At 38.0% G+C, this 14,684-nt stretch overlaps 1 protein-coding gene across 1 annotated transcript in view; it reads left to right on the top strand.

The window, feature by feature from the left end:
* LOC105039390 (nuclear-pore anchor-like) overlaps positions 1-14,684 on the top strand; it is an 89,013-nt gene that overhangs the window by 49,316 nt on the left and 25,013 nt on the right. Inside the window, 2 exon segments of the mRNA XM_073244727.1 lie at positions 53-155; positions 2,088-2,204. Of these exon segments, the coding sequence (XP_073100828.1) occupies positions 53-155; positions 2,088-2,204 (220 nt within the window).

Raw genomic sequence — 14,684 nt, 5'->3', positions numbered from 1 at the left:
TATTCTTTTAGATTTCATTAACTTTTACTAATTTGCTCTTATCTTGTCATAGGATGCAAATTGAAGTTTTGGAATTTCAAATGTCCTTTTTAAAGGACGATCTTGATATGGAACATAAACGCTGGCTAAATTCCCAGGACAATTATCGGAGACAGGTATTGCCATCACTGTAATTTACAACTTTATTTGGAAACTAGAAGTTTGGGAGTTTATTTAGAAATTGGGAGTGTGGAGTTTTTTCTGATTATTTAGAAGATTTTCTCCATCTTAGGGCCTGTTTGGGTTTGATAACATGTGATCAAGGGGTTATTTCAGCAGGGACTGGGCCCAGTAGGCCCACGTTCTTTCTCTCTCTCTCTCTCTCTCTCTCTCTCTCTCTCTCTCTCTCTCTTCCCCCTGTTTCATTACTTTCTTCCCTAAGGTGCTGTCTCCTGGCCTCATGGCACTTGATCTTATGGGATTAAACACAGACAGGCGCTTTTTCCACTATTATCTAAAATATTGTTCTCCTTGCTTCATTTGGCCTTAAGGTGTAGCAAATAGTCGTTCTTGTCGGATAACTTCAGGATGGATAAACAAATCCCTCAACCTGTACTCAAACGTTTATAGTAGAGTTAGGAAGCATAAACCATACCCGACCCCTTTATTTTATATGGATTGCCCAATGTGGAACCATACAGAGCTTCACTTATTGGTTGTCGTTTTGAAAATGCATTAGGGACCAGGAGAGGGTATCTAGAATTGCACACCCTAGAAGGTGAAAGAGAGAGTGTGTGAGAGAGGGGGAAATTAAATGGAGAAAAATGTTATTAGTCTTGTCTGCTCAACTTTTTTTTTGTTAGTACTTGTTCCTTCTTTTAGCCATTGGCTTCATGACCTTTGGAATCAACCAAGCCAAGATTCGAATAACCAATGCCCATAGCACTATCATTGCTATCATGGGGACCTAGTACTGGGTTTTAAGGTGTCATCCAACCCTTAATAGCAGGGAAACTTCTGCCTACAATAACATGCCCACTTTGGAAACTCCCCAGAATCTTGAACCTCCGCCTGCTTCCCAAGCCCCTTAGAAACTTGAAGCCTCACCAATTTATGACCGTGCTGGTCATGTCTAGCCCAAACCTGAACCATTTATTAGAATCTCTCACCCAAACACGTTCATGTCAGGCTGGTTGGTTGGTTGAAGTCAGAAATTGCCACCCCTGCCTGGACTGCTTGCCTAAATGTATTTAAGAAATGCCCATCTTCAAAATAGAGTACTTGGTTAATTATCTGACCTATTTTGTAGCAGAATTCTGCTCTGAAGAATTTAGCATCCTTTTCATGGTTTTCTGTAACTCTGCGTTAACGTGGTAAATAGATATGCTCAGTTTTATATGAAAATGGTGTATGTTCTTTGCTGTACCTGCACCTGAAAGTTCGTTAGATATTTGTACGTCTTCCACAAGATTCTTGATATGTTTGCAAATCATTAAGATTGTATGGTGTTTAATTGATTTTGTTTGAAGAGAGAATGACATAAATGATGTTTCAATTGGATTGGAAATTCTAAATTGTGGTTAAAAAAGCTGGAGAGTTATGACATGAAACTACGAATGTATTGTTATCGTAATCTAAAGTCGTTTGGTTTAGTGTGTTTGTGTTTTTTCTGACAAAAGAATACCTGAAAAGAGACTTCTTCGGGGAACTTTTTCACAGTTGACAGTGTAAGTGATATGATGCCACCAGAGCTTGTTGATTAGAGAATAACCAAGAACAAGGGCTCTATGTGCCATGGATATCATTCATTGGGTTTCTTTCTTGATATTACTTGAGGTCTTCTTCATTATTATGAACTTCTGGTGACATTTAGCTAGTAAATTTCATAGGTGTGCATATGTTCTTGTGTCTACTATTGTTATTTCTAAACGTTGAAGTGTTTGACTTTCTGTAACTATGGTCCATGCTTTAATTTCGTGGATAATGATTTTTGAATGAACTTCATGAGTTCTTTTAATGCGAGCATGATTCAGCTAAGCATCATCATTGGTTTTTATCCCCTATAAAGTTTACCCTGAAAGTTCACACGTAGTTTTTTTCTTTTACAGGTTATTCTCCAGGCTGAGACACTTCAAGAGTTGACAAATACTTCTAAAGAACTGTCTTCATTGCAAAATGAAGTACCAAAGCTTCAGGAAATTTTAGATGCGCAAAAGACTGAAAATGTAATCTTCCCACGCTTTTCCCGAGCACCTATTTCTTTGACTATGTTGGTTTCACTTTATCTAGTTTATGATTAGTTACATTCTGATGGATTTTGTAATTCGCCGGTATGGTCCATGACTTCTGGGACAATTCATGTATGTTGTGTCTCCTCTCTTGGCACATATGTGATAATATCTTGCATGCTGTTGTTGTGGGTAAAAAGTAAATTGCTTTCATTAACTTGCTGAGCCAATGATGTAAATAGCCTTTATGCATTATTAACTTTCTTACTATACATTGTGTGCTATAATACAATGATCTACTGGTGCTCAAATATGCACAATTTAGTGTTGTCTTTAATATTTCTTCTTGATCTGAGTTGGCAGATTAACCAACTTGTCACTCAGCTCCCTTTCTCTCTGTCACAGGCATTATTCATGGTTCTATACTAGAAGGAAAAATGAGAAATTGGGGTTTATCTACTGATTGAAATTGAAAATGGAAACTTTGAAAGTATGAATTCTAGTTCTTGTTCACCAAAGTATTGGGATCAGCTAAAGTGTTTCCTTAAACTGCCATAAACTGTTTAGCCACTCGGTTTTCAAAGCTATTTCAGTTCAATACCGGTTGTCTATATACTTTTGGTTTCTCTTGACTCGACCAAGTGCATTTTGACTTGCTGATGTTGCCCCTCTGAGGTCAGTTGATAGGTGGCCTGTCTCAAGTACTCCCCTTTCTGTAATGATCAGACTTGTGACCCTGTCTTAATAAATTATTAAACTTCATGATGTTGTAGTTCATGAGCAGACTGATAACTGCAGATGGTCAACTTACTCATTCTCAACTGAATTGTCTCATATGTGTTCCTTATTGACACAATCTCTCTCTTTGACAAGTAGTGTACTGGTTTGGTTAAGAAATCATCACTGACTTTTTGATCATCCATGGAAACAATTTGTGAACATGTCCTTTTTATTTTCAACAGCTGTGATTTGCTCGACTGCAAGTCATGTATGGCCATGGTTTCTTGCAGTTCTGAGTGTGTCAACTGCTACTATTGCACCTATTAGGTACGACTTTCAAGTGTCGCTGTTCAAGCTTGCACATCTGAGCTCCACATTTTTTCAGATCCAGCATTAGTTTATCTGTATGGTTCAAACAGAATATCTTCCAAAGTAGACCGGAAGGCTCCTTGTGCCAGATAGTTTGATCAGCAATATCCATATAATGAATCTTTAAGCTGCAAGTTATGTTCCGTATCGTCGCAAAGGATTCAGATCCCAGCGGGATGTCTCATGGGACATTGGGATGGAGTACCATCCTATGTGTTGGGACAGAACTATCCCATTAGCATCCCAACGTCTCAATTGGGACGTCTTGGAACATTTCCTGTCCTATGTGTTTGGGACAGAGCGGGATGGCAGCGCATCCCATTCTATGGAAAAGCCATGACAGCCTTGTCCCATGGGAATTAAAACCTTGATCATCGCCATTTTGCAGAACAATCAAATGTGTAACCTACCTTTGTTTCTATGTCTTAGTATGAGAAATTTCTTCAATTATCTGACTCGATTATCATGTTTTTACCATATTGGCTGTCATAGAACACGGTTGACGATTCTCTGTCCTGGTAGCATGTCAGGGGATCTTAAAATCATTGGAGTCTTGTCATTGAAATTTCGTTTAGTTTTGTTAAAGGTGCTCCAGGTGCTCTCCTAGGCACTCAGGCGAGGTGAGGAAGCCTAGAGTGCTTCAACAGTCCCTATGAATGGTGACTTTACCAAGATGATGTCTAGGCAAGTGCCCAGCTCAAAGTGAAAGGCCTCTGGGCAAACACCTCTCCCATGTCCAGTAGTGTTCCTCCTCTCTCTTTTTTGTCCGTTCTTTTAGAGTTTTGTTAGCTTTATTTTGAGGGTGGTTTTGATCTATTGGAGTCCTTATAAATAAAAGGCTACTCTAGAATATTCATTTACTTTTTTATGTTCTGTGTTGTTTAGAAGCATCAAATATTTTTTGAGGAAGTGGTATTTTTCTATCATGATTTTGAAGCATTAAGGGATGCCCAATGGTTTCTTTTTGCTGACTTTTGTTTTAAAAATGATAACGGAACAAGTGATATTTTGTGAGGTTTTAGAAGATGTGAAACAAGATATCTAATGTTCAATTTTGCTTTTTGCTGTAGCAACTTGAATAACTAATTTCATAATGCTTGTATTGTTTTTATATATGTGTGTGTATGTATATATGTATAAATATGGGATGGACTATGCTCCTTTCAAGAGGAGTATCTGCTTCTCAGGTTGAGAATCAGTAATGTGATAGTCAAATCGAAAATCAACCCCATTGATTGTGATCTATATTGTTAAAAATGCCTAAAACTGAAAATCATGTGTTGTGGTGGTCTTTAACCTTTGCATCACATGGACACAAATGGGTGATTTCCATTATTCTAGCACACTAAAATGCATGATACAGCATGTAAGTTGAGAATCCACCTTATTGACCATGACCCACACATGTTAAAACATGTATAGATTGAAAATAAATAGACTTTATTGTTTAGGTCATAGCAAAACTTGTCTTATATGATTTTGACTATGTATTTTGCACCCACTTGACACATAGGTTAGGGACCACTAAAACATGTGATGTTTGATCTCAAGTATTTTTGGTGGTATGGATCATAATCAATGGTGTGAACTTTAGTTTTGGGTGCGCATGCACGATTGTTGATTTTAGACTTGAGAGTAGTACATATCCTCTTCTCTCAAGAGAAATGGTCTCTCTCTCTCTCTCTATATATATATATATATATATCGGTATATGTATATTTGTGATGGACCATGCTCTTGAGAGGATAGGGTATCTACTCCCTACAACTAAAATTAATAATGGGGCATCGAAATTGAAGATCTATACTATTGATCATGATCTATGCTATTAAAAATGTCTAAGGTGATGGCTTAGTGCATGAGGCCTCCCACCATTATAGTGTCTAGGGAGGGTTAGATGTAGCATTTGTTGAACTGTCCCGAATCAAGCGGTTCGGGTATTTGATTTGGAACATCGACAAAAATGGAGTGAGGGAGAAGGAAAGAGAGGGAGGGGGAGGGACGGAGAGGAAAAGGCCAACAATAAGCATCGGTGGTCCGTTGAGGCCGTCGGAGGGCTGTCGAGGCCTTCGGGGCTCCACCCTCCTTCGAGAGAGGAGAATAGAGAGAGAGGGGAGGGAGAGAAATGGATGGATGGGAAGGTGGTAGGGAGGCTGTTGGAGGGCTGCTGAGGTCCCCGGACGGTCAAAATCGACCCCACGACGTCCGCAGGGTCAAAATAGGGATGACCTGCCTCTGATTATCATGTAAATTTATTTCATGCGATGCGCAGCGAAGTCAGCAATCTTCGTGACATCATGGGGTCGATTTTGGTTGTTTGGCCTTGGTGATCCTCCGACGGCTTCTTCGCCGCCTTCCGCTCTGTTGATTTCTCTCCCTCTCCCTCTCTATCTCTCCATTCTCCTTTCTCTGAGGATGGAGCCCTAAAGGCCTTGACGGCCCTCCGGTGGCCACCATCGACATCTCCACAAGGCTTCTGTTTCCTTCCCTCCTCTCCCATTCTCTCTTTTTTTTTTCTCTCTAATTCTCCCTCTCTCCACTTTCATTTCTGTATCGGTTCGGACCCAATATAGTTCGATACGAGAGCGTATTGATCCATTTCAGCAGCCGGCCGGCACGGGATCCGATTTCGAATAGGCGAACCTTGGTTAGATGTACGTAGCCTCACCTTGTATGCGGAGAGGCTATTTTTGTGTTTTGAACTCGTGATATGTAGGTCATAATGGAGCAACCTTACTATTACATTAGGGCTCACCTTTGTGCAGACGGATAGAAATTGAAGATCACATATTTTGGTCTCCAATTTATGCATTAAGTAGGTGCAAAAATCGATGATTTCTATCAAGGTTTTAAATCCCGTAGATGAAAATGTCTCGATATCTCTATGGAATGGGACACCCTGCAGTCTTGTCCCGTCCTGATAGTCTTTCCGGTCATGCATCCCAGTAGATATCCTCTATCTCTCTCTTTTTTTTTAAATTTTTTTTTTTCTTTCATTCCTTCTTTTGTTTTTTTTTCTTCTACCTTCCTTTCTTTCCTTTTTTTTCTTTTGTTTTGTCATCACTTCTTTTTTTTTGTTTCTTTTTTCTTCTTCTTTCTCTTTTCTTTCTTTCTTTTTTTCTTCCTTTATTTTTCTTCTCCATTCCTTTCCTTCGTTTTTCTTCTTCTTTCCTTTTATTTTTCCCCTTTTTTTTCCTTGCATTTTCTCTTTTTTTCTCTTCCCCTACATGGATAGGTTTCAGAGTCTCGGTCCCTTTTTTTCATAGGAACAGGACGGGATGCCCCCCATTCCATCGGGACAAAACTTTGGTTTCTATTGTGTTTGTGTGTTGAAATACATGATAAAGCATATAAACTGAGAATCCACCTTAATGATCATGATCTATATATGTTAATATATATAGATCAAAATCAATAGATTTTAACTTGCATCACATGATGCATAGATTAGAAACCACCAAACATGCTATTTTTTCTTTCTAGGCATTTTTGGTGACATAGGTCATGATCAATGGGGTGGATCTTTGATTTGGATGTGACATTATTTATTTTGGACTCGAGAGGAGTGGATACCCTCTCCTGTCGAGAGGAGAAAAGTCCATCTCTCTCTCTCTCTCTCCCTCTCTCTCTCTATATATATATATATATGTATACACACAAACATTACATGTATATATACATATATAGTCGAGCTAATATGTGTGTGCCCAAACCACTGTCCTAAAAAGTCATCGTGAAGGGATGAGCGAAGGAGTTGGAACCAACAGTTTCAAGTCGTTGGATGTCATATACTATCTCCAAACTGCTCATTATCAAGAAGTCATATGATTTGGAGTAAGGAATGCTGTACTGGGACGAATCGCCTGGTATGGGGCATGCTGAATTGCCCGGTACGGGGCACGTCGAATCGTCCGGTATGGTGCGTATCGAATCGAACCGATGGCTAGTCGATCCGGTTTGACCCTTTTTTTCGAAAAATCATCCAAACCGCACCGAATCGAGCGGTTCGGCACAGTTAGGAGCCATACCGTCCAAAATCAGGCGGTATGGCTCGGTTCGATATTGAACCGAACCGTACCGACATATCACATGGAGGGTGAGGGTTGTGGTGGGATCTGGACTGTCATTTAGTGGCAGCCAGGATTCCTTCTCTGATAGAAACTCGAGAGCTCTCTCAGGACTCTCGAGAGGCACTCCGGCTTTTGACGACATGAAGCCTTCCAAAAAAATTAGAAAGAAGAGAAAATTCTGTCAAATTGCAGCACTTCTTCGAGGAGATGATGATTTTCGACTGGGAGTAAGGTAATGTATTATTCTTTTAGTAAATATTTTATTTTTTATGTTTTTGTGGCTAAAAAAGGATAAAAATGAAGAAGTAAGAAAATAAAGAGAAAATCATGCCAAAATTTTATGATTTTGGTATGATTTGATCATATGTGATAGATCTTTGGAAGATCTACATGATGACATTAAAATAATTGATTTTCATTAATTATATATTTTTTTAAATATATATATTTATTCGTAAAAATTATTAAAAAAATAAATTCAAAAAAATTATAAAATCATAGATTTTGAATCATGTTTAGAATGATTCAAGCTACTTGAATCCAACCTCGAATTTTTTTGAAATTTTTGAAATTAAAAAATATTTTTATAATTATTTAAATAATAAAAAAATATAATCAAATAAAAAAATATATAAAATTAGTACTATATTTTAGCTAATTTAGAAATATTATTTGAAGCATATAACATATTTTTTTGAATTTATGAGTTTTAAAATTATTATTGAAATTTTATTTAAATTTATGTATAATATTTTTTGATAATTATTAAACTATCGTATTTTGTTATACTTGCAGAAATGAGTAAGAAAGATTCAGAGCGTGACATTGGTTAGGATCATAACGAGATGCTCTCGGCTTGGCATCATTGAAAATGTAAATGGTGCAACACAGAGTTCGAGGGAAGAGGGGTGACTATGTTGAAGCAGCACGTGACTGATGGTTATCTTGATGTGTCCATATGTCGGAAATGCCCACAAGAGGTCCGACAGTTGATGAAGAAGCACTTCACTAATTCGAAAGCAGCGAAGGAAAGGACAAAACAGAAGAGGATGAGGGTCAACCGTCGAGTTGTAGAGCCACCTTCCTATCACTCTAGAGAGTCAGAGAAGATTTTCGCTCCAGATGATAAGGAGGCACAGATTGAGGCTGCCATTCAGACGAGCTTGGATGATCAGTACTGGCAGGAGTTTGCCAGATATAGAGAGCGATTTGGACCATCATGCTATGAATCGGGATCTGGATCAGTGACTGATGGGGGAGAATCCGAGTTCAGGAGACTACCTCAGTCAGAGAGTCCGATGGTAAAGGAAGCAGACAGTATTTCATCTTCATTGGGAGCTTTTGGCGGTAAGAGGTCCTCCAGAGATATTTCAGCAGGAGCCACCATCCATGATTTGGATCCACATGCTTTTTCCAGTAAGGATTCATAGCAGCAGAAGATTGACATTATGATGAAAAAGGATAAGAAGGATATGTGGCGAGCTATTGGATTATGATTTTATTTCAACTATATTTCAGTAAATACAGCAGGCAATCTTTACTATGGATCTGCCATTTTAGTCATAGAGGCTATTGGTCAGGGTGTAGATCTGTCAGGATCTAAGGACATCTATGATCAGTCTTTTGACAATAACATGGAGGATCTATAGAGATGGATTACTTCTTACGAGAATAAATAGCCCACATACGGACTGACGGTGATGTGTGATAATTGGATCGGTCCTACTAGACGGAGCATCATTAATTTTTTGACATACTATTATGGGATGAATATTCAGGAGTACAATGTTTCTTGATTAAAGGGATGGACTGATGTTCCTCCAAACTATGCCAAGACAAGATATCTACGTGTCACAAACACTCGACGAGATATTAAATATAGAGCAGATCTTGAGGTTAGTATATCACTCTTTGTGCTTTGTACTTTAAAAGTTTAGATACATTTTAATGCACATTTATATATTTTCTTTTTAATTTTAGGATGATAAGGTTGTAATATAATGTAAATAAATATATATTTGAAATTTTGGATCAAGATTTTCTGTATCGCTACCGAACTCAAAAATTGAATCCAAATATGTTAATAATATGTAATATAATGTAATTTTGGGGTTATAATTATGAATTAATAACTTAGAGACCCAAAGAAAAAGAAACAAAATAAAAAAAAATTGTATCGGTACGGAATCAGTACGTTGGAGCGTATCGTGTGTCAGCACGGTATGGTATCGATACCGTACCGGCCCGACATTGGTACGGGTACCGATATCAGTACAGCGATCTTTGATTTCGAGTTTCCTTACCATCTCTCTCTTTACACACATACACATACATATATATACACATACATACATATATACATATATATACACATACATATATACATACATACATACATAAATAAATAAATAAATAAATAAATAATATATATATAGTATATATATGTGTGTGTGTGTGTGTGTATGTATGTGTATATATGTATGTGTGTGTGTGTATATATATATGTATATGTATAGGTGTGTGTGTGTATATACACACACACACATACATATACACCTATGCATATATATATATAGAGGTAGACTAGACTCCGGTCAATCGGATTTCAGCCTATATCTGGTCGACTCTCCGACCATTGGATCGGTGTGCATTTCCAAGACTTCTCTAAAAAGCAAACGAAGGACTTTCTTCGCCTGTTAGCTGATCTGGCATTGTTTAAAAAAAAAGATGCGATGGGGAAAGCGTGCATTGATTGTGACGCGACGCCACCCTCCCCCCTCCCATTATGCTTCAATGTTGAAGGTGCCTTCATGAACCATGAAGGTGCCTTTATTCACCATAAAAAAAATGCGACGGAGAGATGCGGCCGCCCTACATCCACTCCCTCCAGTCCAACGAGCCAAGAACATCTCAAACAAAGTCCAAATGGTGAAGATACATGCGAGAGAAGTCCGAAGCAGGTGGCACGGCCCACAGGGCATGGTGGGCCGACGGAGGCGTAGCCAAGCTCGACGGACGTGCGCGCCTCACCTATATGGAGCATGTAGGCGTCTACATGTGAATTGTACACATGTAGGTGCCTACAATCAAACTGTTGGCATCTACAATTCACATGTAGGCGCTACATGCTTCTATGCGAAGCGTTTGCGCGTCTGTCGGGCCTGGCGCACTGTTGCCGGCCTCTGTCGGTCCATCGCCGGCCTCTGTTATCCTGCCGGCGGCCTTCGTCGCATGTAGGCGCCTACATGCTATTAGGTAAGGAGCTCGCGCGTCCGTCAGACTTGGCTGCGCCGCCACCGATGGAGGTCTTCATCGGGCGATGGAGGCCTTCGCATGTAGATGCCTACATGAATTGTATGAATTGTAGGTGCCTACAATTCACATGTAGGTGCCTACAATTCACATGTAGGCGCTACATGCTTTTAAGCAAGGTGCTCGTGCGTCCGTCAGGGTTGACTGTTCCGTCGACGGCCTCAATCGGCAGCCTTCTCCTTATGTAGGTGCCTACATGAATTGTAGGCACCTACATGTGAATTGTAGGTGTCTACAATTCACATGTAGGCGCCTACAATTCATATATAGGCGCTTCATGCTTCTAGATGAGGCGCTCGCATGTCTGTCAGACCTGACTACGCCACCGTTGGTCTTCGCCGCCCCACTGGCAGCCTCCTCCGCATGTAGGCACCTACATGAATTGTTGGCGCTTACATGTGAATTGTAGGTGCCTACAATTCACATGTAGGAGCCTACATGCGATGAAGAAAGGAGGCATCTGAAGGCGCCTTCATGAATCCTTCCAGTTTTCTTCATAAATCCTTTCAGCTTTCTTTGTCAATTTCTTCGATTTTAGGCTTAAATTTTGTTAATTTATTAACCCTGTTCCGTGAATGAAGGAGGAAGAAGAGGATGCGGGTCCTCTGTTCCGTGGAGATAAAAAAATGTTCATGAAGGCTAAAGGTGCCCATGCACAACTCTGAAAGCTGTCCGGAATCTGTCATGGTGATAGATGATAGCAGTTTGCATAATAAAATATCGATAAACAGAAATTTTTCAAGATAAACACCACAGAACTTGCAAAAAATTCCATTACGATCACAATGCGGGCTCTTCGGGTCGGGTCATAATTCGGGCCTTTGCGTAGAAATCGAAATTACGAATAATAAACGTAAATTTTGTGTCGATAAACAGAAACTTTTCAGGATAAACACAAATTCGGATTCAAAAGTTGAGTGATCCAATGGCCCATCCAGGATAAAACACAAGAGAAGATGATAAACACTAAGTCCTATTCAAATAAATATAAACTATCTGAAGATAAACACAAACTCCAAATAATAAATAAAAATTTTAAATAATAAATTATGTATCGATAAACAGAAACTCTTCAGGATAAACACAAACTCGTTGAGTGGTCCTGGTCCACTATGATAAACAACAAGAGAGGAAGGAGGATAATCAAACAAATACAAATTATCGGAGGATTAACACAAACTCAAAATAATAAACACAAACTCCAATCGGAGTCCAAATCGGATTTGTGTTTATCCTGAAAAGTTTCTGTATATCGGCACAGAGTTTGCATTTATTATTCGCAGTTTCTGTTTATTCGTTCAGAGTCACTCTGTGTTTATTATTCGCAGTTTCTGTTTATTATTTGGAGTTTGTATTTATTTTCTGATAGTTTGTATTTATTTTCGTAGGACTTGATATTTATCCTTCTCTCTTTCTCTTTTGTTGTTATTTATCGTGGATGGAAAGTTTGCGTTTATTATTCGCAGTTTTTGTTTATCTGCATAAAGTTTGTGTTTATTCGCAGTTTGTTTATGTTTATTATTTACAGTTTCTGTTTATTATTTAGAGTGTGTTTATCCTACGATAGTTTATTTATTTTCACAAAACTTTGTGTTTATCCTTCTTTCTTATTGTTTATCGTAGATGGGGTGTTTATCCTATTCAGGATTATTTGCAGTTTGTGTTTATCCTCCCAATATAAACACAAACAATGAGAAACAACAATGAGAAACAATGAGAATACAAATTTTTGAATGTAATTCATAAAAAATATTCACTAATGGTCGGTGGGGGGTTTGAGAGGAGAGGAGATGGCGGCCTCGGGGTGGAAAACTTGGCTTAGGAGGAGATGAGATGGCGACCATGGGAGAGAGAGAGAAGAAGAGAGGAGCGGGTGGGGGGGTTGGTTACCGGAAAACGGCGGTCGTGGGTGGGGGGAGAGAGAGAAGAGAGGAGGCAGGTGGGGGGGTTATCGGAAGATGGCAGCAGAGGAGATGATGACGGTCGCGTGCATTGGCCTTACGTCGTATCGCGCCCTATTGAATACTGTTTTTTTTTAACACGCCAGCTTAGCTAACGCCCTTCGAACTCCTCCGTTAGCTTATAAAAAAAAGCTCTGAGATGCACATCAATCCAACGAAGGGGGATCCGACCGGATGGGAGCTGGGATCGGTCGATCGCAGCCTAGTCTACCTCTATATATATATATATAAGGTATGTGTGTGTGCATGTATGTAATGTATGTATGTATGTAAATGTGTGTATGTATATATATATGTGTGTGTGTGTATATATATATGTGTACACACACACACACACATACATACACAATCTATATATATATACACTACACACACACGCACATACATACATACATACATACATATATATATATATATATACACACACACACACACATACATATATATATATATATATATACATACATACATACATATACACATACATATATATATATATACATACATACATACATATACACATACATATATACAGACATACATACATATATACATACACACACACATACATACATACATACATACACATACACACACACACATACACACATACATACGTACGTACGTATATATGTATATAGATATATATACATACATACATATATATACACATACATATATCTATATATATATATATATGTATACATATATCTATATGGAATAGGATGCACCACCGTCTTGTCCATCTTGACACGGGATAGGGGATGTTTCAAAACATGCCGATTAGGTGACTTGGGATGGTACCCCATCCCTGTGTCCTGCAGAACATCTCATCTCGCTGGGACTTGAGTCCTTGGAGCTAATATGTGGGTGCCCAAACAACTGCCCTAAAAGGTTGACTTAATCGAATGACTGGAGGAACTATAATCGATAATTTGAGCTGCTAGATGTGCTGTACTATTATTAAACTGCTCTCTATCAAAAAATCATGTTATTTGGAGTTCCCTAGCCTATGTATCCAATGGTCGAAGTAGATGGTTTAAATAGCATAGCATGGTGCACATTTTCGGAGCATTTTGTAAATTATAATCTTGCTTTCTTTAGGCAAGCAGCTTTTTGGTGCCCGATGCCTGAGGCATTATTGGGAGCTTGGCACCTTAACCCTCTGTTTGGTACAAAGGACGGATGGAGGAAAGGATAGATGCAAAATTCATCCATCCTCTTACATGTTTGATGAAACATGGAAGGGTGGATGAAAATAATTCCCTCCTAAGGATGAATAATATTTGTACAATATTTTTACTAAACTACCCTTTGATAAAAATATTATGATTATCAATTTATAATTCTTATTTATACTAAAGAAGTAAACAATATATAAGCTTATAATCTTTATAATTTATAATTATATAAAAAATCATATAAATATTTAATTTAATACATGATTTTATCAATTAATTATATAAATAACTAATTAATTTATAATTTAGTTTAAATAGTTAATTAATATTATACAAATATTTAATTAAAAATAGTAAATACAAATAGAGAAATAAGAGATAATCTAATTATTTGATTATAATTATGGAAATTATATATTAAAATTAAAATAGTGACTAATAAAATTTAATAGTATATGATTAATAGTGCATATAAAAATATATATAAATAATATGAATGAAAAAGTGAAGTATTATAGTTTTATCAAAAAAATTAATGAGGGGTAATTTTGTCAATGCAAAAGTCCATCCTTTAATGCTCCATCCATCCTTCCTTCATCCTCTCAATTTCGAAGGATGTAAATTGGTGGGCTAGGGTAGATGGACAATCCCTTCTTTTTCATCCATCTTCCCTATAACTTTTTGAACTAAATGGTAAATGGAGGCCATCCTTCCAATCATATCCATTTATTCTCTCATGACCCCAATCAAACACAGGATAAGGCGCCTTTTGCTTTTGACCACTTGATTTCTTTTCATTTATCTATTCCATAGAAATATCTATCCTTGTTTGATTTTAGCATTTCTAATTGGTGCTTTGCTTTT

This window comes from Elaeis guineensis, chromosome 1, assembly GCF_000442705.2.
Source record: "Elaeis guineensis isolate ETL-2024a chromosome 1, EG11, whole genome shotgun sequence".
Lineage (NCBI taxonomy): Eukaryota > Viridiplantae > Streptophyta > Magnoliopsida > Arecales > Arecaceae > Elaeis > Elaeis guineensis.
The sequence above is the reverse complement of the archived record's forward strand: the minus strand, read 5'-3'. Positions and strand labels throughout refer to the sequence as shown.